We start from the raw sequence: 19992 nt of genomic DNA on the forward strand, positions 1-19992 counted from the left end.
GGGTTCAAGATGGGGGACACATGTTCACCCATGGCTGATTCATGTCAATGTATGGCAAAAACCACTACAATATTGTAAAGTAATTAGCCTCCAATTAAAATAATTAATTAGTTAAAAAAGAAAAAAACCCGTTCCTCCTTTTCCTGAACTCTTATAAAACTTCAGTCAATCCACTTTGCACTCCTGATCGACAGTCTTCTGGTAGGTCTTTGGGAAGAGTTCGTATCTCATTTCACAGGGAGTGTCCTTAATTAGCAGAGGTGCTTCTGTGGAAATGACATTTGGACTCTCCAAAGTGATCCACTTATTTTTTTAAAAAATCGACTCTTGTTTTATTTCTTTTAAGTCACTTTTTAAAAAATTGACCTTGTTCATAAGTTAGAATCATACTTGTTTTTTAATTTATACTTTATTGTGACCATGCCACACAGCATGTGGGAATCTTAGTTCACCAGGGATCGAACCCATGCTCCCTGCTTGGGAAGCCCAGAGTCTTAGCAACTACACCACAAAGGAAGTCCTGATCCACCTACTTTTTGAAACAGTGGAAAATACTCTCTGTGTTTGGGAGTGTGTTTGGAATTTTTACTTTATACTTTCTCTTTCCTCCTTTGACGCCCTGGATTCACTTTTGCGTTCTGATGCCTGTTTACTGATTCTTCCTAGTTTTGACGAATCTCTTACTCACAACCAGAGTCTTAGTGTTAACTTGCCCAGATTGAGGTTGGCGCCATTCGTCTGGGCTTTGGTGACCTAGCGCTGCTTCTCAGCATATGATTCTGAGCTGTGTCCACGTCTTATCCTGGGGATGCTATGCAAAAGGAACCATACTTATCGCCATGGGAAGAACTGGGACAGAGTAGAGGACAGAAGTCCATGGAGCGTCTACTTTAGCATGTGGGCCCATGGTTCCAAGCACTGTTCTTTGTACGGATAGATGCTTGGTAAAAATTTGTTAATGGAATAAACGAAAAACTAAAGCAGTTATAGCAGCATCTCATAATGTGGAAAGGGAAGTACTATTCAGCTAATACTGAACATGTTGCTTCTTTACCTGAGGCATCATAGTAGGTCCTGAGAATTCAGAGAGGGAAAGGTAAGGAATTCTCACTCTATTGGAAATTTAGAGTTAAAGGAAAAGTCTGGGTGGTTAGCTTGGACAGACGATAAAGAAAGAAAGAAAGAAAGTGCAGTCACTCAGTCGTGTCTGACTCTGAAGCCTGCCAGATTCCTTCTTCCATGGAATTTTCCAGGCAAGGATACTGGAGTGGGTTGCCATTTTCTTCTCCAGGGGATCTTCCCGACCCAGGGATAGAACCCGGATCTCTGGCACTGCAGGCAGACTCTTTACCATCTGAGCCACCAGGGAATCCCATGGACAGATGATAGAGAACCTATTAAATTAATAGGTTAATTAGGTAGGTTAATTAAGTAGGTCTTAATTCCAGGTCCTGGTTCAAAAAAGTCTTGAATATGTTGAGGGAGTTACAATGTATGAGGTGGAAAAATTCTTGAAAACAGTTGGAAAATTTTTCTCTTGAGTCTTGATGGTGGGCTGCAGAATGGTGGCTTCTGGTGGGGTACGGGCGGGCAGGTGAAGGATCTGGCAAAGGACAAATGTCAAACCCATATGAGGCCATGAGCAGGCTTCCCAGGGCTGCTCATTCTACACTTTTTCTGGGATACTGGTTACAAAAGCAGATTTTTTTTTTCATATTTAAAAACAGTCACACAGCCTCCAGGAGATCAGGATTCTTTTACTGGCATTGCTTGGCTTTTAAAATAATGAAATCTGTTGTGAGACACATCTGAGGTTCTGAATTCTTTTTGGAAACAGGGCCCCAACCTTGCCAGTAAATTTGAGATTTTACTTAACGTCACAGTATGGTGTGGTCAATGTTTTTTGATTATGAAGCAAGCTCTAAAAAATTAGAACTAAAGTGATCTTCCTCTTTCTAAACTGTAAGTTATCTTTCACAGCATCTCATTGGAGAGGCGATCTTGAGGGCTAAAGTAAGTAGGTTACCCTCCCGTCTAGCCAGCACAAGTAACTGTCTGGTTACTGTAGTGACACGAGCTGAGTGGGGTGGAGGGAAATGTGGGTGAGTTGCATTTTGAGATCTGGGTTGCTGTTTGTCACTCTGTCTCTTGCCATTGCTAAGCACAAGCAATCATCCTTTGCTGAAAGTTGTTACCCAGTGGGAACCCTGTCCCAAGCCGTTGATACTCTCTATGTCAAGGCAGCAAGCCTCAGAGCAACGATTCCAGTAAGTATTAGGCTCTGCTTAGAAAAGAAGACCTAAGGGACATTTGAAATGCTGGATAAATCTTATTTCTCTTTGTTTTATTGTAGGAAGATCGCATAAAAAATATACGGTTATTAAAAAAGAAAACAAAAAAGCTATTTATGGTAAGCCAGGGGGTGCTTTTCTCTCTCACATTTCTACTTGTCGCATGCTTTTCTCCTTGCATTTTTAATTTTTCCAGATGGTCATGAAGTAATAATCAGGGGGATATTTTGGTTCATTTTACAAAAGCTGCTCATGGTTTACCTTATACAATTTTTTCCCATCTTATTTATAGAAAAACTGCAGATTCCAGGAACAACTTCTGTCCTTCTTCATGGAAGATGTTTTTGGTCAACTCCAATTACAAGTTTGCAAGGAAATGCACTTTGTGGAAGACTTTCATAGCCTTAGGCAGAAATTGAACCGCTGTGTAAGTATGCACAGCAAATATGATTTTGATCCTAGACATTCAGCTAGAAGATAGCATATTTTGTCTTCACCCCAAAGGGTGAGTAAAGGGGTTTTCTAATTGTTGGCTTGTAGTCCAAATGGAGAATCCATCACCAGGGAAATGATATCAAATAATCCTGTGTAACTTGTCATGCCACTACGTAGTAATTCTTAAGGAATGACATGCAAAATAAGTTGAAGAGAGCTAAATGAACATGAGATGCGCCTCAGGTCAATATTTAGTTTTTCAGATCAGTCTTTCTTTGTGCAAATCCCAACTAATTCATTCATTTAATATTTCTGAAGCACCAATGATGTGCCAAACATTTTTCTAGAATGTCATTGTTTCTCTTCTTTCCTTTCTTTTCTTTTTTCCTTTCTCTCTCTTTTCTTTCTTTCCCATATTGATAAGTGCTTTTAGATTGACTTTTTCTTATTTATTTGCGTAAGTATAGAATTGTATCCTTTACAAGGCAAAGTCTCAATTGAAAGAAAATGATAAAAGAAGTGTGTTCTTCTTTGGCACCTAAATTATTTGCTGCTGTGGTATGGCCACCATCACCCTGAGCAATGGGGTACTAATTAAGTAGGTAGAAGTGACCATATTTCTAACACCCATGATATTAAAGATCAGTATAGAAAACAAAACAAAGCAAAGCAACCAAGCCAGGATCTGTGCAATATTGGTCGGCTTGCCTCTGTGAGAAGTGTTGAGTCTTTTCTGTGGCGTGGATTTTGTTCTACGTATGCCGTCTCCAGTCTCCTGTGGTTGTACTGGTAGGTGGTACAAAGTAGGGGGTAGAGAAGGTTATTACAGTCCTTGGGTCGCCAGAAGGTAATGAGCTTTCTATCCTTGGGCATCAGGGTCATGAAACTTTAACTCTGGGCTGTTGGTAGCAGATTTTCAGTTTTAAAATATCAGGACATCTTTTTTCTGGTGGTCCATGAAAGTACACAGTAATCCAAATTCCAGCCTACAGTGCAGAGAATTTTTATAAGGGTGAGCTGGTCAGTAGGGTAAAAAATACATCAGATTTATGTTCCCTTTTGTTAGTTTGTGTTTAAGTTATATCCTTCTTTGGGACTTGGGTTGCATTCAGTTCAGTTCAGTCGCTCAGTTGTGTCCAACTGTGACCCCATGGACTGCAGCACGCCAGGCTTCCCTGTTCATCACCAACTCTTGGAGCCTACTCAAACCCATGTCCATCATGTTGCTGAGGCCATCCAACCATCTCATCCTCTGTCATCTCCTTCTCCTCCCGCCTTCAATCTTTCCCAGCATCAGGGTCTTTTCCAGTGAGTCAGTTCTTTGCGTCAGGTGGCTGAAATATTGGAGTTTCAGCTTCAGCATCAATCCTTTCAATGAATATTCAGGACTGATTCCTTTAGGATGGACTGGTTGGATCTCCTTGCAGTCCAAGGGACTCTCAAGAGTCTTCTCCAACACCACAGTTCAAAAGCATCAATTCTTTGGCGCTCAGCTTTCTTTATAGTCCAACTCTCATATCCATACTTGACTACTGGAAAAACCATAGCTTTGACTAGACAGACCTTTGTTGGCAAAGTAATGTTTCTGCTTTATAATATGCTGTCTAGTTTGGTAATGGCTTTTCTTCCAAGGAGCAGGCATCTTTTAACTTCATGGCTGTAGTCACCATCTGCAGTGATTTTGAAGCCCCCCCCAAATAAAGTCAGCTACTGTTTCCATTGTTTCCCCATCTATTTGGCATGAAATGATGGGACCAGATGCCATGATCTTAGTTTTCTGAATGATGAGTTTTAAGCCAACTTTTTCACTCTCCTCTTTCACTTTCATCAAGAGGCTCCTTAAATCAGAGGTTCTTCACTTTCTGCCATAAGGGTGGTGTCATCTGCATATCTGAGGTTATTGATATTTCTCCTAGCAATCTTGATTTCAGCTTGTACTTCATCCAACCTGGCATTTCGTATAATGTACTCTTCATATAAGTTAAATAAGCTGCATAGTTTCCCCAAAACTCTCATATTCCATTAAAATAATGAGGTACAGAGCCATCCAATTTAATATAATATTATTGTAAATGAAGTTTGTTAATGATGCTGAGGTACTAGAAATCCTTGTCTGATACAGTACAGTATATCTGGACACCTGGAACTCCCAAAAGCCATGTTTACTTTGATCATTGATTTTATTTCTTCAGCTCATATAGCTAAAGACCACATAATATAACCTAAACTGAGAAATATTTCAGACGAAAAACTTAGAAACCATAGAGCTATCTAGGAACTCTGCTTTTCCTTGACTTGTTGTGGAAGAAGTCATTTCCTAAAGGGACCTCAATTTGTCAAGAGCTCTTCTTGAGAGACTTTGGCTACTGCAGGATGGGAGTAGGGTGGTACAAAGTAGGGTGATACAACCTCTCAGGCTGATTGTGGATGCTTTCCTAGGCGGCTGGCTCCCCCTTGTGGCCAAATATGAGCACATCGCCTAGCCAACCATCCTGAGGGCCACCTAATTCTGGTCTTTCCTTCTAATCTCCCCTCCCAATACAGCCCTTATTAGCTTTGGTTAATTTGGCTCACAAGCTAAGGAGTTTATGTGCTGGAGTAAACAAACCGCCTCCGTGAAGCTGTGAAAAAGAAAGTCGAAGGATTAAGCTGAGCTTTAGAAAGTCGCCTCGGATATTGCTTTAGTTCCCTAAAGCAATATCTGAGTTTAATTTTATCAGTTTAATTTTATCAATATCAGGCTTGATTTTAGTAACAGGCTTGCATTTAGTTTCTCTGGCAATCACCATTTTTTCTTCTTGGCTACAGAAGCAAGTATGTGTAATATAAATTAACTGGGCATTTGCCCCTCTATGGGGAATTCTGAATCAGTGGATGGGGCAGAGGTTAGGAGCGAGAAGTTATAAAATGCGAAGTAGGTGACATTTATTTACATGTGATATTTCCCTTTCTTCTTTTTTGAACATTTGCTTTAATTTGGGGAGATAGGCGTGGGGGCCGCTTTCCTAGGCCGAGCAGCTGCGCCCTCCGCCTGATGTGTAACTGTCCCCCCTTCCTCCCAGGGACCTCAGGCTATCATTAATTCTCCAATATGCCAATGAATCAAAGCTTTGCAAGTTGCAGAAACTCTTCTCCCTCTTCCATGTGGCTCTGCCGGTTGCTTTAAAGCTCTCCTCACTCTCTTACTGAATCTTGGGCAGACTTTCGAGGAATTGATTCTGAGACTAAATCCATGTCTTGGTCTATAGAATCTGGAGTTAGAAAAAGAAAACCAGAAATAGCATCTATTATCCACTGCAGTCATTCTTTTTTTTTATTGGATGCAGACATTCCTAGGTGTGGTGATTCTGACTGAAGAATGAATCTCTGGAAATATCTGTATAATATCCCTTATAGGAATCTAAAAAGAAATTATACAAACGAGCTTATTTTACAAAACAGAAACAGACTCACAGAGGGGGAAAGAGTCGAGGGAAGGGAGGGATAGTTAGGGAGTTTGGGGTCGACATGTACACACTGCTATATTTAAAATGGAAAACCAAAAAGGCTGCAGCAATTTACCTTCTCACCAACATTGTAGAAGGATTCCTTTTCCCCCACATCCTCTCCAGCATTTATTATTCATAGACTTTTCGATGATGGCCATCTGACCAGTGTGAGGTGATACCTCATTATAGTTTTGATTTGCATGTCACTAATGGTTAGTGATACTGAGCATCTTTGCACGCGCCTGTTGGCCATCTGTATGTCTGCAGGGGTGAGACTCCAGGCAAAAGAAACAATGAAAAGAGCTCTGCAATAATGTGCTTGGACTAAAGTGTGCACACTAGTGCCATAAGGAAGGACAAGGAGAGTCTGAGGAAGAGAGCAGACTGGGATGAAAGTGGAAGTGTCTGGCTCTTTGACCCCATGGACTGTAGTCCGCCAAGCATCTCTGTCCACGGAATTCTCCAGGCAAAATATTGGAGTGGGTAGCCATTCCCTTCTGCAGGGATCAGACCCAGGTCTCCTGCATTGCAGGCAGACTCTTTATCATCTGAGCCATTAGGGAAGCCCAGACTGGGATGCGGAGAAGACAACGGCACCCCACTCCAGTACTCTTGCCTGGAAAATCCCATGGAGCCTGGTGGGCTACACTCCATGGGGTCGCACAGAGTCAGACACGACTGAGCAACTTCACTTTCACTTTTCACTTTCCTGCTTTGGAGAAGGAAATGGCAACCTCCTCCAGTGTTCTTGCCTGGAGAATCCCAGGGACAGAAGAGCCTGGTGGGCTGCTGTCTATGTGGTTGCACAGAGTCGGAAACAACTGAAGCGACTTAGCAGCGGCAGCAGTAGACTGAGATGAGCCCAAGGTTTCTACTTGGAAAGCTGGCTGGTTGGTGGTGTCATTCACTATGAGATCAGAAGGAAAAAGCTTAGAGAAAGGTTAATAAATTGCTTTAGGTCTGTTAAAAGTTTGACAAATCCCATGCATAAATACAATCATACGAGTGAAAACTTTGTTTATATTTATGATGTTTATATTTATGTTGTATGTTTATATTTATGATGTATTTGTTAACAGATTTATTGATATATAATTAGCATGCAGTTAACTGAACGGATTTAGAGTGTGTTATTTGGTAGTTTTGACATATGCGTATATTTGTGAAATCACCACCACAATGTAGATGATGAACGCATCCATCACCCCTCAAAGTTTCTTTGTTTAGCTTGGTGATCTCCTTCCTTCTCCCTCCCCAACATGGGTTCCAGAGGACCACTGATCAGCTTTCTGTCACTGTAGATTTATTTGCATTTCCTAGGATTTAATGTAAATGGTTTTACGGATGATCCCTAACTTACAATGGTGTGATTTTTGACTTTATAGAGGCACAAAAGGTATGTGTCTCCAGTTTTCCTGGGCTAGTGATTCCTGGCATGGTACTCTGTCTTGATATTGGACAGCAGAGGCAGCCCCAGCTCCTGGTCAGCCATGAGATCATGAGGGTGAACAACCAACTCCCTCACCACTGCTCTGTACCCAGACAACGATGCTGTTTTTCACTTACATTACTGTATTCAATAAAGTCTATGAGATTTTCAACATTTCATCATGAAATAGGCTTGTGTTCAGTGATTTTTCTCCATTGTAGGCCAATGTAAGTGTTCTGAACACGTTTAAGCTAGGCTAGACTAAGCTATGATGCTTGGAAAGTTAGGTATACTATGTGTATTTTTAAGTCTTTATTGAATTTGCTACAACCTTGTTTCTGTTTTATGTCTCAGTTTTTTGACCTTGAGGCATGTGTGATATTAGCTCCCTGACCAGAGATTTAATCCGTACTCCCTACGTTGAAAGAAGAAGTCTTAACCACTGGACTGCCAGTTCAATTCAGTTCAGTTGCTCAGTCGTGTCCGACTCTTTGTGACCCCATGAATCGCAGCACACCAGGCCTCCCTGTCCATCACCAACTCCCGGAGTTCACTCAGACTCATGTCCATCGAGTCAGTGATGCCATCCAGCCATCTCATCCTCTGTCATCCCCTCTCCTCCTGCCCCCAATCCCTCCCAGCATCAGAGTCTTTTCCAGTGAGTCAACGCTTCGCATGAGGTGGCCAAAGTACTGGAGTTTCAGCTTTAGCATCATTCCTTCCAAAGAAATCCCAGGGCTGATCTCCTTCAGAATGGACTGGTGGGGTCTCCTTGCAGTCCAAGTGACTCTCAAGAGTCTTCTCCAACATCACAGTTCAAACGCATCAATTCTTCAGCGCTCAGCCTTCTTCACAGTCCAACTCTCACATCCAGGGGAGTCCCTTAAATGCATTTTTGACTTAAGATATTTTCAACTAACAATAGGTTTATTAGGACTTGAGACAATTATAAGATGAAAAATCTATATATGTGTCATATTCTTTAAAGTCTGACTTCTACCCAGTATAATTATTTTGAGATTCATTCATTTATTGAGTGTATCGATTACTTCTCCCTTTTTCATTGCCAATTAGCATTCCACTGTAATGATATACCACACTTTATCTATTCATCTATTGATGGCTATTTATTTTTTCCAGTTTTTCATTATCACAAATAAAGCTGCTATTAATATTTATATACTTCGCCAGTGGCTCAGTCAGTAAAGAATCCGCCTGCAGTGTAGGAGACCCGAGGTTCAATCCCTGGGTGGGAAAGATCCCCTGGAGAAGGAAATGGCAATTCATTCCAGTAATCTTGCCTGGAGAAATGCCATGCAGGTCTTTGTTTGGAGAGAGATTCACACTTCTGTTGAGTAAACACTTGAGAGGTAGCAGTGGTAAACACCTAGGCTGGATCATAGGTTAGGTGTGTGTTTAACTATGCAATAAATAGCCAAGCTGTTTCCTAGAGTGGCTGAATCAGCTTACATTTCTACCAGTAGTGTATGGAGTTAAAACTGTTCAGCATCCTTGTTCTCGTTTTTATGGTCAATGGCAATGTTCTTCTGTGTTTTATTGTGGATAGTTCCTATTGCTATATCTTCAAGTTTACAAAATTTACAAATCTTTTAGTCTGTAATATCAAACCTACGTTAGTCCCATTCAGTATATTTTTCGTCTTAGACATTATGGCCTTTGTTACTAGAAGTCTGAATTTGTTCTTTTTCATATTTTCCCTTTTCCTACCTCACATGATCCACCTTTCCCTTTGCTTCTGCTGCTGCTGCTGCTAAATCACTGCAGTCGTGTCCGACTCTGTGCGACCCCATAGACGGAGGCCCACCAGGCTCCCCCGGCCCTGGGCTTCTCCAGGCAGGAGTACTGGAGTAGGTTGCCATTTCCTTCTCCATCCTTTAGCTTCTAGAATGTACTATATGACCTCCATTTCTGTTATCAGTCTCTGATAATTACTGTTTAGATCTATTAATTCATAAAGCATTGCAAAATAATGCTTTTAAAAATTCTATTTCTTTTGAGAAATCTGTATGCAGGTCAGGAAGCAACAGTTAGAACTGAACAGGGAACAACAGACTGGTTCCAAATAGGAAAAGGAGTACATCAAGGCTGTGTATTGTCACCCTGCTTATTTAACTTCTATGCAGAGTACATCATGAGAAATGCTGGACTGGAAGAAACACAAGCTGGAATCAAGATTGCCGAGAGAAATATCAATAACCTCATATATGCAGATGACACCACCCTTATGGCAGAAAGTAAAGAGGAGCTAAAAAAGCCTCTTGATGAAAGTGAAAGAGGAGAGTGAAAAAGTTGGCTTAAAGCTCAACATTCAGAAAATGAAGATCATGGCATCTGGTCCCATCACTTCAAGGGAAATAGATGGGGAAACAGTAGAAACAGTGTCAGACTTCATTTTTTTGGGCTCCAAAATCACTGCAGATGGTGATTGCAGCCATGAAATTAAAAGACACTTACTCCTTGGAAGAAAAGTTATGACCAACCTAGATAGTATATTCAAAAGAAGAGACATTACTTTGCCGACTAAGGTCTGTCTAGTCAAGACTATGGTTTTTCCAGTGGTCATGCATGGATGTGAGAGTTGGACTGTGAAGAAGGCTGAGCGCCGAAGAATAGATGCGTTTGAACTGTGATGTTGGAGAAGACTCTTGAGAGTCCCTTGGACTGCAAGGAGATCCAACCAGTCCATTCTAAAGGAGATCAATCCTGGGTGTTCTTTGGAAGGAATGATGCTAAAGCTGAAACTCCAGTACTTTGGACACCTCATGCGAAGAGTTGACTCATTGGAAAAGACTCTGATGCTGGGAGGGATTGAGGGCAGGAGGAGAAGGGGACGACCCAGGATGAGATGGCTGGATGGCAACATGGACTCGATGGTCGTCAGTCTAAGAGAACTTTGGGAGATGGTGATGGACAGGGAGGCCTGGCGTGCTGTGATTCATGGGGTCGCAAAGAGTTGGACACGACTGAGCGACTGAACTGAACTGAACTGAACTGAATTGAGGGATAATTATGTAAAGAGAATCTCCCCCTAACTAATTGTTTGGCTGTCCTGAGGACCTTATCATATAAGAAAGTCAGAATAAACATGTAATTCTGTTTCTTACCTGTTTTAAATATTGTGATTTTCTAGATAGTGTGCAATTTTATTTATGGTCAACTGTTTATGCAAGTATATGAGATATTTTTAAAAGTTACCAAATGATGACATTATATTTTTAATTAAAACTTGTCATTTTATTTGTTCCAATAATTCCATCTGTACTGTTAAAAAGAAACATGTAATTCTTTTTCTTTATTTATCAGTTTTCAATATAAGGATTGATTTTTCTAATATTCTTTCAAGGTGATCAATGAGTTGTTATTTTCTCTTAGCTTCATTATTAACTAATGGACATAAATTCTTTTTTCATTTTTGAGAAGTATTTCTGGTTCTTTTTTTTTTTTTTCTTTTTCTTTTTTTTTTTAGTTTTTTACTTTTTTAATTTTAAAATCTTTTAATTCTTATTTCTGGTTCTTTAAAGTTTCAGTTCAGTTCAGTTCAGTCGCTCAGTCGTGTCCAACTCTTTGTGACCCCATGAATCACAGCACGCCAGGCCTCCCTGTCCATGACCAACTCCCGGAATTCACTCAAACTCACGTCCATCGAGTCAGTGATGCCATCCAGCCATCTCATCCTGGGTCGTCCCCTTCTCCTCCTGCCCTCAATCCCTCCCAGCATCAGAGTCTTTTCCAGTGACTCAACTCTGCATGAGGTGGCCAAAGTACTGGAGTTTCAGCTTTAACATCATTCTTTCCAAAGAAATCCCAGGGTTGATCTCCTTCAGAATGGACTGGTTGGATCTCCTTGCAGTCCAAGGGACTCTCAAGAGTCTTCTCCAACATCACAATTCAAAAGCATCAATTCTTTGGCTTTCAGCTTTCTTCACAGTCCAACTCTCACATTTATACATGACCACTGAAAACACCATAGCCTTGACTAGATGGACCTTTTTGGAAAAGTAATGTCTCTGCTTTTGAATATGCTATCTAGGTTGGTCATAACTTTTCTTCCAAGGAGTAAGCGTCGTTTAATTTCATGGCTGCAGTCATCATCTATGGTGATTTTGGAGGCCCCCCAAAAATAAAGTCTGAAACTGTTTCCACTGTTTCCCCATCTATTTCCCATGAAGTGATGGGACCAGATGCCATGATCTTCGTTTTCTGAATGTTGAGCTTTAAGCCAACTTTTTCACTCTCCTCTTTCACTTTCATCAAGAGGCTTTTTAGTTCCTCTTCACTTACTGCCATAAGGGTGATGTCATCTGCATATCTGAGGTTATTGATATTTCTCCCAGCAGTCTTGACTCCAGCTTGTGTTTCTTCCAGTCCAGCGTTTCTCATGATGGACTCTGCACAGAAGTTAGATAAGCAGGGTGACAATATACAGCCTTGACGTACTCCTTTTCCTATTTGGAACCAGTCTGTTGTTCCCTGTTCAGTTCTAACTGTTGCTTCCTGACCTGCATACAGATTTCTCAAAAGGCAGGTCAGGTGGTCTGGTATTCCCATCTCTTTCCGAATTTTCCACAGTTTTTTGTGATCCAAAGGCTTTGGCATAGTCAAAAAAGCAGAAAGAGATATTTTTCTGGAACTCTCTTGCTTTTTCGATGATCCAGCGGATGTTGGGAATTTGATCTCTGGTTCCTCTGCCTCTTCTAAAACCAGCTTGAACATCTGGAAGTTCACAGTTCACATATTGCTGACACCTGGCTTAAAGAATTTTGAGCATTACTTTACTAGTGTGTGAGATGAGTGCAATTGTGCGGTAGTTTGAGCATTCTTTGTCATTGCCTTTCTTTGGGATTGGAATGAAAACTGACCTTTTCCAGTCCTGTGGCCGCTGTTGAGTTTTCCAAATTTGCTGGCATATTGAGGGCAGCACTTTCACAGCATCATCTTTCAGGATTTGAAATAGCTCCACTGGAATTCCATCACCTCCATGAGCTTTGTTTGTAGTGATGCTTTCTAAGGCCCACTTGTCTTCACATTCCAGGATGTCTGGCTCTAGGTGGGTGATCACACCATCCTGATTATCTTGGTCATGAAGATCTTCTTTGTACAGTTCTTCTGTGTATTCTTGCCACCTCTTCTTAATATCTTCTGCTTCTGTTAGGTCCGTACCATTTCTGTCCTTTATTGTGCCCATCTTTGCATGAAATGTTCCCTTGGTATCTCCAATTTTCTTGAAGAGATCTCTAGTCTTTCCCATTCTCTTGTTTTCCTCTATTTCTTTGCATTGATCGCTAAGGAAGACTCTCTTATCTCTTCTTGCTATTCTTTGGAACTCTGCATTCAGATGCTTATACCTTTCCTTTTCTGCTTTGCTTTTCACTTCTCTTTTTTTACAGCTATTTGTAAGGCCTCCTCAGACAACTATTTTGCTTTTTTGCATATCTTTTCCATGGGGATGGTCTTTAAAGTTTAGGGTTTCTCTATAAATCCACTGAAACTGGCATCTTCTTGAGCCATTCTTAAGACATGGCACTACAACAATTTTCACGATAGACTCCAATGTCTGGAATCCCAGCACCACTATATTTGAGTGTCATCTTATTTTTTCTGAGAACATTCTAGGTACTGCAGCACCTAGTAAAATATTATACATTTTAATGTTTGATTTGGATAATTCAGGTGGCATAATTGTTTAAAGAAAAAAAGCAATGGATAACATACATATTTTTATTTTTAATCTTTGTTAGCCCTGAAAAGTGAAAGTGAAAGTTGAAGTCTCTCGGTTGTGTCTGACTCTTTGTGATTCCATGGTATTTGTCTAAATGATATTTAGAAAGTGCCTCTTTGTAAAAAGATGTTTTAAAGATTCTTATTGAAAAACTCTCAGACTTGAAAGGGAATTTAATAGTTGCTTAGTGGAATTCATAGGATAATTCGCCTAATTGCTAGTACCCCAAATTGAAACTGGAAAAAGAGTACATTGGTTTTCAAGATTCATCATCTACTTTAATATTTTGAGAGTCTAAATAGTAATTGGTAATTAGAGAGCTCTGTTTCTTTACATTAATTGTATGTGATTAATTTTTAAGTTTGGTAAGTCTTGTCAAATAGAATATTTGTGTCTCTAATTCTTGTAGAATGTTTGATAACTAATTTGTATCATCAGTTGCAACTAGCTTATCAAGTTGTGAAGCATTGCCAATTATTTATGTTTGCAATTTTGAATATTTTAAAAATCATATTTGGCTGAACTGATAAAAACTGAAGCAGGAAGTAAGACTAATCCTGGTTTATTCTTTCATTGGCTGTGAAGTCCTAAACTTGTCTTTAACAATACTAGTAATATCATCACGTGGTTTTTGGAAGAATTAAATAAGATACTATGTCAAAGTGCCTAATACGTAGTAGTTCTGTAAAACTGTTCGTATCTTTCCTTACTGTTTACCATACTCAGAACACTAATTTTCTTCCAATTACATTTTCTCAACAATTTCCAAAGGAGAGATTCTCTTAAACAGTCAAATATCTTTTTAGTGCCTAATGTTAGTGTTTTACTTAGTGCCCAATGTTAGTGCTGTTACTTTAAGTGAAAGATAAAGAGATCATTTATAAGTCATCAGTTTTAACTTTGGTAAATATATTTTCTAATTATATTATAGAATTTCTTTTCTGTCAAAGTTATTCCTTAGTTGTGCTGTGCTGTGCTAAGTCAATTAAGTCGTGTCTGACTCTGTGCGACCCTACGGACTGTAGCCCGCCAGGCTCCTCTGTCCATGAGATTCTCCAGGCAAGAAGACTGGAGCGGGTTGTCATGCCCTCCTCCAGGGGATCTTCCCAACCCAGGGATTGAACCCGCATCTCTTACGTTCTCCTGTGTTGGCAGGCGGGTTCTTTAACACTAGTGCCACCTGGGAAGCCTCATAAAAGACTACAGTACATGCTCATAAAAGACTATAGTATAGTAAAAGTCTTTTTGTAAGAAGAATTTGAGGTCATTATTTGTGACAATACAGGGTGAGAGACTATGACATGTACAGCTGTCCACTCCCTGGCCAAGCTACTTCATTTCCTCAGAATTATCAGTGGAGAGGGATTATTCATTTTTGCTTTCGGAGAAGGCAATGGCACCCCACTCCAGTACTCTTGCCTGGAAAATCCCATGAACGGAGGAGCCTGGTGGGCTGCAGTCCATGGGGTCGCTAAGAGTCAGACACAACTGAGCGACTTCACTTTGACTTTTCACTTTCATGCATTGGAGAAGGAAATGGCAACCCCCTCCAGTGTTCTTGCCTGGAGAATCCCAGGGACGGGGGTAACCCTAGTGGGCTGCTGTCTATGGGGTCGCACAGAGTCGGACAGGACTGAAATGACTTAGCAGCAGCATATAATACACAATACATATTTTCATGATTTTTCAAACATGTTTTGGATATTAGGCATTCAAATTTAAGGATTACATTCATTTTTTCATCAAACTGTTTTAAACAGAGCTCCCTAATGCCCAGTATATACTTCAGACTACTATTAATGTTAAACCAGTGGGCTTTGTGAACCCCAAAGCTCTAAGCTGATGCTTGCATTTCATTCATTGATTCAGTCATTAAACAAGCACTGAGTATCTAGTGTTGCTGAACACTATGCCAGATGCTGGAAATTCCACAAAAATTGATAGATAATATCCCTTTCTGTACAGAACTCTTTTGAGAATGCTCTCAGTCAGTTTCAGCAACTCTCAGATTTTGATAGGTGCCATGAAGGGGGCAAACAAGAGGAAGCTGAGGGCTGGAGGTCGGGGGCCACATCACAGGTAACTGAACCTGAGACCAGAAGGGTGTTTGAATTATCATTGCTGGCCTTCCCTGGTTGTCCAGTGCTTAAGACTACATGGTCCCAATGCGGGCAGCCCAGGTTCGATCTCTGGTTAGGGAACTATGATCCCACATGCTGCCAGGTGTGGCCCCCAGATGATAACAGTAATCACAAATTAAACAATAAATAATCTCTGTTCTCTCCACCCTCTGCCTACTCATCCCTTCTTTCTGTTTCTTCCACTCCATTTTAGTCACCCTTCAAGATGCAACTCTCTTGTTTTTTCCTTGATGGCCTCTGCTGTGTCCCCAGAACGGGTTTCTGTTTTTTTAAATCACAGTATTCATCACGTAGTATTGTGATTTTCTTTCGCTGTCTCTGACAGTTATGAGCCATTGCTTGTGCCCCAAGGCGGTTTTCAGCATTTAGGGCACTTTTATAAATTAAGTAAAATCAATGCTATGTGGTCAGAGACACGATTACATGCCTAGCGTATAGTAAGTATGCAATAAATATCCATTGACTTAATGGTGAATGATTAGGCTGTTGCCTTGTGTTTGCTATTCTGTGACTATCACACACACATTATTTTTTTGTTTTTGAGCCAGGCCGCGGTTATTCCAGCCCTGCTAATACATTGCCTTTTGTCCAGATCATAACTGCTTTGCCTGAGTCTGTCAAATCCTGCAGCCATTCTTAGAACAGAACTGCTGCCCTTTGGTTTTCCATGCTGTTTTCTGCAAATGGAACTATACCTTGAAATATAAGGTAAAGGGAATCACTGTTTTGTAAATTCCTCCTTCCAAGCAAAGAATGTGAATTAGCAATAAAATCAGGCTATCCTACTGGGTCTATAGACATGTTTATAACAGTGAGGAAAATGAAAACCTCTTGCATTTACTAGGGGTCATTTATAGTAAACGATCTCAAGGCACCAGAAAGAATCCCATAAACCTACAGAGCTCTAGAGGAAACACTGCCGCTATTAAGTGATGGGTTCTTATTTTTTTGCCAAACCTTGTTTTTCTCCTCTTCTACTCTCTTTGTTCTTCTTAGGGTAGTGTGTGCCTTAGATGGAGTGAAGTCAGAAATCTTTCTTGTAATTCCTACCCTATTTATGGGAGGCCCTGTAGACCCAAGCTGTCTGGGGAGAGGGCCTCGTCATTAAGGAATGCCTTAATGACATTTAATTTCTGTAATGTCCAGAATTTGGTTGGCTTCTTTGGTTTCACATTTTCAGTGTTAAATCTTTTTTTTTTTTTTTTAATATTTATTTCTTTTTGGCTATGCTGAGTCTTCGTTACTGCACGGGCTTTTCTCTAGTTGTGGCAAGTGGGGGCTACTCTCTAGCTGCAGAGCACAGGGTTTTCATTGCAGTGGCTTCTGTTGTTGCAGAGCAAGGGCTGCAGGGTGCGCGTGCTCCGGTGGTTGCAGTTCCTGGGCTCTAGAGCGCAGGGCTCAGTAATTATGGCTCATGGGCTTAGTTGCTGATCTTCCTGGATGAGAGATCAAACCCCTGTTTCCTGCATTGGCAGGTGGATTCTAGTGTTAAAATTTTAAATCCTGACACAGCCATATTTGGTGTTGTGCCCTATGACTTGCTTATTCAGTTCCTTGTGACTGCTCTTTGCATCTAAGAACTTTGGATATATTGGAATCGGCAAGTATTGATTATCCTCATGAAGTCCTCTCTTCCAGTTGCAATGTTTGGGCCAACTACATTTATACTAGATAATTTCTGACTGGACAGATTTAGCATCTACCCAAATTCTCCATTTAAAAAGTGATAGGCAGTCTTCTCTATAATAATTATTTCCAGAACTACTCTCCTGGCTGGAACTAGACTCAGTATTTCTAGAATTTACTTTTGCAGTTCCAATCTGGAAAACAAATGAACAAAGGGAGCAAACACACACACACACAGAGGTTTTTGTCCTTTGTTTATTATCACACTGTGCATTTTCAGGTTGAAGTCTCTGTCTCTGTGTGTCTTTCTCTGTCAATTAGCTTAGGCTTTTAGAGGCATTCCCAGTATTTCCCCTGGGATAATACAGAGTAGAGATCTTTGAACTAATCTTTCTTTGGAACTGGATATTTAAAATTTTCAACAGGAGAATGGCTTGGCTGGAATATCTTTTCCAAGTTATACAGGATTTTTAATATAAAAAAATAGTATAATAGTGTATAAATAGGGTAATATAGTGGCTTTTAAATACATACTCTGGAGTCAAAATACCTGGGTTTGGATATCAGCTCTTCCACTTATTAATACTGTGTGAACATTGACAGAGTATTAACTTCAATGCTTGGGTTTTCTAACCTGTAAAATGAGGGTGATAATAGTACCTACCTCATAAGGTTGTTTTGAGGACTGAATGAGTTAATATAACCAAAGCCTTCATATTCGTGCCTGACACAGAATGCTAACAAAATACACATTGACTACTATTCTTTTTATCTGACAATCTTCACATGGAGGGAAATTGGGATAAAGAACTGCTGGATTTTTATCTTCTATTATTGATCTTGTATTTTGTTGATTTTCCCGTCTACCACTATCTATTTGCTAGCTGTTTTGCTCATTATTATGTCTTTAGTGCCTGGCACATGATCTGACACTTAGTAGGCACTTCATGAATGCTTGTTTAATAAAGGAATGAATTCTTTCTGACTGTATGCTCTGATTCTGGTTCCCACTGTCCTGGATCGGTTCCACATTGTTTTGGCCTCACAGGATCTGATCTGAATTGATTGCTCTTATCACAGGGAGGTTCAGCCCTTGTGCTTGTGAGTCCTGCAGACGGAACCTTCACATTCTGTGTGCCGCTCTTCCATGCCTCATCACAAAAGCCTCCTTCACAGGAAGAATTTCTACCTTCCTATGCAAGGTGTTCCCTATGGGAATCTGTGGGAGAAAGAAGATGAGGAAAGGAGGATGGAGAATTTCTCCCTCCATGACTCCTAAGTGATTCTCGTGCTCATATTTGAAAACTCACCTCCTCAAAGGAGACCAGCATGTCCCAATCTCTCCACCCCAAGTCAGGCTACAAGCTGTCTTCTCAAGACACTAGCTTACTCTTCTTCCTAATTTAGAAACTAATATTCATTTCCTGGTGCTTTCTCCTGGGAATCAACATCAATATTTAAAATAGCCAGGGCAATTTTTCAAAAAGTAAAAGTTTTTCCTCATCACTCCCACATCTCTTGTGTTTTCTAGCATCTCTCTTGCTCCAGCCATGGTTTCTTTAAGTTTCTGGAAGGCGTAGTCTTTCTTGCCTCAGGACATTTGCACACCTTTCGCTCAGGTTCCCTTAATTATTCCACCTGGGTATCCTTTCCAAATCCCTCTTTTCTTTCTTCACTTCCTCATATACCTGCCACACACCCCCTTTTCAGACCTTAATTTAAGTGTCATTCCTCAAAAGAACCCTCTCTGACCATCCAGTTGAAAGAGGGTCATTTCTGTAGATCCCTATCATAGAGTCGTGCATGACAAACACAGCTTTAGTTTCAGTTTGTAAATTGTAATTTTTCATTTGTTTTTTCAAAATTTGTCATTATTCTCTCTCATGAAACTGTAAACTCTGTTAGGACAGAGGCCAGGTATTATCTATTTGCCAGTGTATTTCATGCCCACAACATGCTCAGAAATTGCTGGTTGAGTGGATGGAAGAGTGAATACTAGTCCTTCTTCAGCAATATTTCTGTATTTACTGCTAATTTCTTAGATTTCCTGTGTTTCATCAGCTAGAGAGATGAAATCCATTACCAGGATGAAAAGAACATTTTATGAGGTTAGTATACCAAATTCTTGTCTTTGAATACTTTTTTCTAAGATATGAAATATTTCTGCTTCTAATATTTCTACTTTATCTGCAGATTGGAAAGAAAGGAATCTACAAAGCCATCAGTGAACTGGATATTCTTCTTTCCTGGATTAAACAATTCTTGGAAAGTATTAAGTAATTCAAGGAGCCAAGTGGATTGATTTGATTATTATTTTGAAATATAATGAGCACAGCCAGAAATCAATTTACAGCAGTGTATTTCCTTTTAAATATTTTGTACATAGTACTAACAGCAAGTTAGATGACTAGAGGAATTTAATGCAATAACATTTTGGAGATAAGTTGTCATTAATAGGCACATTTTCTGTATTTTCAAAGAATGCTTTCATCTTGAACATGTTTTGTCATTCCCAAGTGCATTGTATGAGTTTAATCTAAAAGTGTATAACCATAATTAAATCATGTAGTATTTGCTCAAAGAAAATGACAGATTTCTGGGATACAATATAGTGAGACTTACATAGATGCCATGTATATAATTATTGTCTACTTAAGGAGTAAGCATAGCATAGCGTAGGGCTTGATGATAATTAATTATGCCCAGTGTGATCTTAGCCCCTAGGAGATTTTGATTTTAATGAAATAAGTTGTGTTTCTTTGTCCTGGATGTCCTTTCTAAGACAGTATGCTAGAATTTCATTCAGTACAATGGGTAAGTATCAGATCAGATCAAATGGTTG

At 40.1% G+C, this 19992-nt stretch overlaps 1 protein-coding gene across 1 annotated transcript; it reads left to right on the forward strand.

Annotated features, from left to right (window-relative positions):
* The first annotated feature begins 2096 nt into the window (after positions 1–2096).
* Positions 2097–19430, forward strand: IL26 (interleukin 26). The gene is made up of 5 exons (XM_068969685.1): positions 2097–2267; positions 2354–2410; positions 2584–2718; positions 19193–19258; positions 19344–19430. The coding sequence occupies exons 1-5, from the start codon at positions 2097–2099 to the stop codon at positions 19428–19430; spliced, it is 516 nt and encodes a 171-aa protein (XP_068825786.1).
* The last annotated feature ends 562 nt before the right edge of the window (positions 19431–19992 follow it).

The sequence above is a fragment of the Capricornis sumatraensis genome, chromosome 4 (genome assembly GCF_032405125.1).
Source record: "Capricornis sumatraensis isolate serow.1 chromosome 4, serow.2, whole genome shotgun sequence".
In the NCBI taxonomy this organism is placed as follows: Eukaryota; Metazoa; Chordata; class Mammalia; order Artiodactyla; family Bovidae; genus Capricornis; species Capricornis sumatraensis.

Coding starts and splice junctions, on each gene's coding strand:
- IL26 (XM_068969685.1), top strand. CDS start 2,097: ATGTGGGTGAGTTGCATTTTGAGATCTGGGTTGCTGTTTGTCACTCTG. Junction 2,719..19,192: donor GGCAGAAATTGAACCGCTGT/GTAAGTATGCAC, acceptor CTAATTTCTTAG/ATTTCCTGTGTTTCATCAGC. Junction 19,259..19,343: donor TGAAAAGAACATTTTATGAG/GTTAGTATACCA, acceptor CTTTATCTGCAG/ATTGGAAAGAAAGGAATCTA.